A 3573-nucleotide genomic window follows, 5' to 3' on the forward strand; every position below is an offset into this window, starting at 1 on the left:
TGCAATCAATTCCGTCAAGAAAGGACTCTCAGCTCGTAGTTTGTTTGCTCTTAGAAAGTATCCGATCCGAAAAGGGGGGTTAGAGTTTTCCAACCAATTGTATCTGTTCGTTATCCATTAACTAGGGCTTTGGTTGCTTTGAATGTGGGTTTCTTGTAGTGCCAGACACCAGGGAAAACTGCTGGTGGTCAGTAGTTGTAAGTTACCGAGTTGGTTCTTCAATCCATTCAAGTTTCATTGAAAGGCTATCACGTTTTTTATTGAGTATGCGTTAGCGGAAGAGCAATTTGGAGAGAGCGGTGGCGATGTTTCCTGATTAAAGTCGCCGTTTGTTCCGTCGTCGTCAATTTCGGGAGTACACGTGAGAGTCTAGTTATCCGTACTTTCTAATCCCGATTCTGATACATTTTTATTGGGGGAACAGGTGATTGAGCCTTTGTGCGTCACTTTACGTTTTCGGAGGTGCCACAGGTTATCCGCCAGCTCCGGTGGGGGTGTGGTGTCCGCACTGACCGAGCCGTGACTACTACCGGGTTGTGTTTCGTAGAAAGATTTGTGTCTGAGTGCACGTATTGTGTTAATATTGGTCGATTTATAGAGAGACTTTATTAACTGCGGTGTATGATTTTGTCGTATATCAGTTGGGTTCGGGTTTGCTTCCATCGCTTCAATCTGATGCGTAGTAGTATTCGAGTGGGTCGGGGTGTTCGTGCGTCGTTTTTAGAAAGTGCATGAAGATGATGTCGCGGTATTGAACGTCTTTTTATCTATTGATGTTCCCCCAGACGATTGCTTGGACGGGATAAATGTGGACTCATCATAAAGTGACGGTTGGTTTGGCGAATTTGTGCTCTCTCTCTCTCTCTTCCGCTCCTTTTTATGTTTTTTCTTCTTTCCATCTCTCTCTCTTCTTTGTCACTTTTTCTTTCTGTTTTGTCTGCCTATTTCTCCATTTTTTTCATTTTCTTCATCTCTCTGTCGTTCACTTTCATTTTCTTTCTATTTCTTCTTTTCCTTTTCTTTCGCTGCTTCTTGTTTTCTATTTGTTCTTTATAACATTAATTAAGTTTTTTTCGACACCCATACTCAATTAAATATATTCAGAACAATCTAATTTCAGTGTATTCTAATATTGAGAAATAATCAGTGAACACAGAAGTTCGTATTAATTGTAAATTATAAATAGATTTCTTACTGAGCGTCTTCGTAGAACGTAATTAAATATTAAAAATTGGCAAGGTTTCCATTGCATTCTGCTGCGTCCATATGGGAACTGATGAGGGTTATGAGTATTAACCATATGTATCTGCGGATGATTTAAATCGGTATTTTTTGTTTGTTGTAGAGTTAAACGAGAACCTTTATAATTATTTTTTATTTATATTATAAATATTCAATTAAAATAAATTATTTATTACAAATTCAAAACAAAAATGTCAAAAAGAGATACCATAATTTTTTGCAGTTGTTAACACAAAATATCCGTGCCACATTTGCATCATTTCAAATGTGAAACATTCGACTTTTTAGATATTATTGAAGCCACTCAATCAGAACGCAATCACTCCCCCTCTCTTTTTTTTCTCTCTGATTCTAATTTTCTTCCTGAAACTCTCTTTTTTAATTTTCTCGTCTCTTTTTCCTATCTTTTCCTTTCTTTTTCTCTTAATCTCTCTTATTCACTTTTTTCTTCTTTTCTCTCTCTCTCTCTCTTTAGCTCTCTCTCCTATTTTCTAATTTTTTGTTGCTCTCTCTTTTTATGTGTGACGAGCGAACGAAAGTTTCTTGATTATGCCTTAACCAATGCGGATGCTATTGGTCTCATTTGAAAAGTGTCATAACTTAGTAATTTACTATTGAGTATTGTGAGTATCTAAAAATGAAAAAACTATGAAGTATTGTTACTCATTATCATAGAAAAAATGCAAAGATGAGGGTCTGGTGCACTGCGATTCATAATAATACATATAATAATCATTATGTCAGAGCAGCCCGGTGATTGAACTGAAAATAAGTTCTTGTCAATACAACATATTTTGAAATCTTCGTGAATTTTGATTCTAATAAAAATATCAAATGGAGAAACAGGAACCAACATGCAAGAGAAATTTTTGTTACAAGATGCATTTAGCTAATCATTTGTATTTGTATTTGTATTTGAATTTGTATTTGTACTTGTACTTGTATTTGTATTTGTATTTGTATTTGTATTTGTATTTGTATTTGTACTTGCATTTGTATTTGTATTCGTATTTGTATTTGTATTTGTATTTGTATTTGTATTTGTATTTGTATTTGTATTTGTATTTGTATTTGTATTTGTATTTGTATTTGTATTTGTATTTGTACTTGTATTTGTATTTGTATTTGTATTTGTATTTGTATTTGTATTTGTATTTGTATTTGTATTTGTATTTGTATTTGTATTTGTATTTGTATTTGTATTTGTATTTGTATTTGTATTTGTATTTGTATTTGTATTTGTATTTGTATTTGTATTTGTATTTGTATTTGTATTTGTATTTGTATTTGTATTTGTATTTGTATTTGTATTTGTATTTGTATTTGTATTTGTATTTGTATTTGTATTTGTATTTGTATTTGTATTTGTATTTGTATTTGTATTTGTATTTGTATTTGTATTTGTATTTGTATTTGTATTTGTATTTGTATTTGTATTTGTATTTGTATTTGTATTTGTATTTGTATTTGTATTTGTATTTGTATTTGTATTTGTATTTGTATTTGTATTTGTATTTGTATTTGTATTTGTATTTGTATTTGTATTTGTATTTGTATTTGTATTTGTATTTGTATTTGTATTTGTATTTGTATTTGTATTTGTATTTGTATTTGTATTTGTATTTGTATTTGTATTTGTATTTGTATTTGTATTTGTATTTGTATTTGTATTTGTATTTGTATTTGTATTTGTATTTGTATTTGTATTTGTATTTGTATTTGTATTTGTATTTGTATTTGTATTTGTATTTGTATTTGTATTTGTATTTGTATTTGTATTTGTATTTGTATTTGTATTTGTATTTGTATTTGTATTTGTATTTGTATTTGTATTTGTATTTGTATTTGTATTTGTATTTGTATTTGTATTTGTATTTGTATTTGTATTTGTATTTGTATTTGTATTTGTATTTGTATTTGTATTTGTATTTGTATTTGTATTTGTATTTGTATTTGTATTTGTATTTGTATTTGTATTTGTATTTGTATTTGTATTTGTATTTGTATTTGTATTTGTATTTGTATTTGTATTTGTATTTGTATTTGTATTTGTATTTGTATTTGTATTTGTATTTGTATTTGTATTTGTATTTGTATTTGTATTTGTATTTGTATTTGTATTTGTATTTGTATTTGTATTTGTATTTGTATTTGTATTTGTATTTGTATTTGTATTTGTATTTGTATTTGTATTTGTATTTGTATTTGTATTTGTATTTGTATTTGTATTTGTATTTGTATTTGTATTTGTATTTGTATTTGTATTTGTATTTGTATTTGTATTTGTATTTGTATTTGTATTTGTATTTGTATTTGTATTTGTATTTGTAT

At 28.4% G+C, this 3573-nt stretch overlaps 1 protein-coding gene across 1 annotated transcript in view; it reads left to right on the forward strand.

Annotated features, from left to right (window-relative positions):
- Positions 1–806: 806 nt before the first annotated feature.
- LOC129717122 (homeobox protein homothorax-like) overlaps positions 807–3573 on the forward strand; it is a 283845-nt gene continuing 281078 nt past the window's right edge. The window contains exon 1 of the mRNA XM_055666966.1: positions 807–830. Within this exon, the coding sequence (XP_055522941.1) occupies positions 807–830 (24 nt within the window). The remainder of the gene's footprint in view (positions 831–3573) is intronic.

This window comes from Wyeomyia smithii, chromosome 1 (genome assembly GCF_029784165.1).
Source record: "Wyeomyia smithii strain HCP4-BCI-WySm-NY-G18 chromosome 1, ASM2978416v1, whole genome shotgun sequence".
Lineage (NCBI taxonomy): Eukaryota > Metazoa > Arthropoda > Insecta > Diptera > Culicidae > Wyeomyia > Wyeomyia smithii.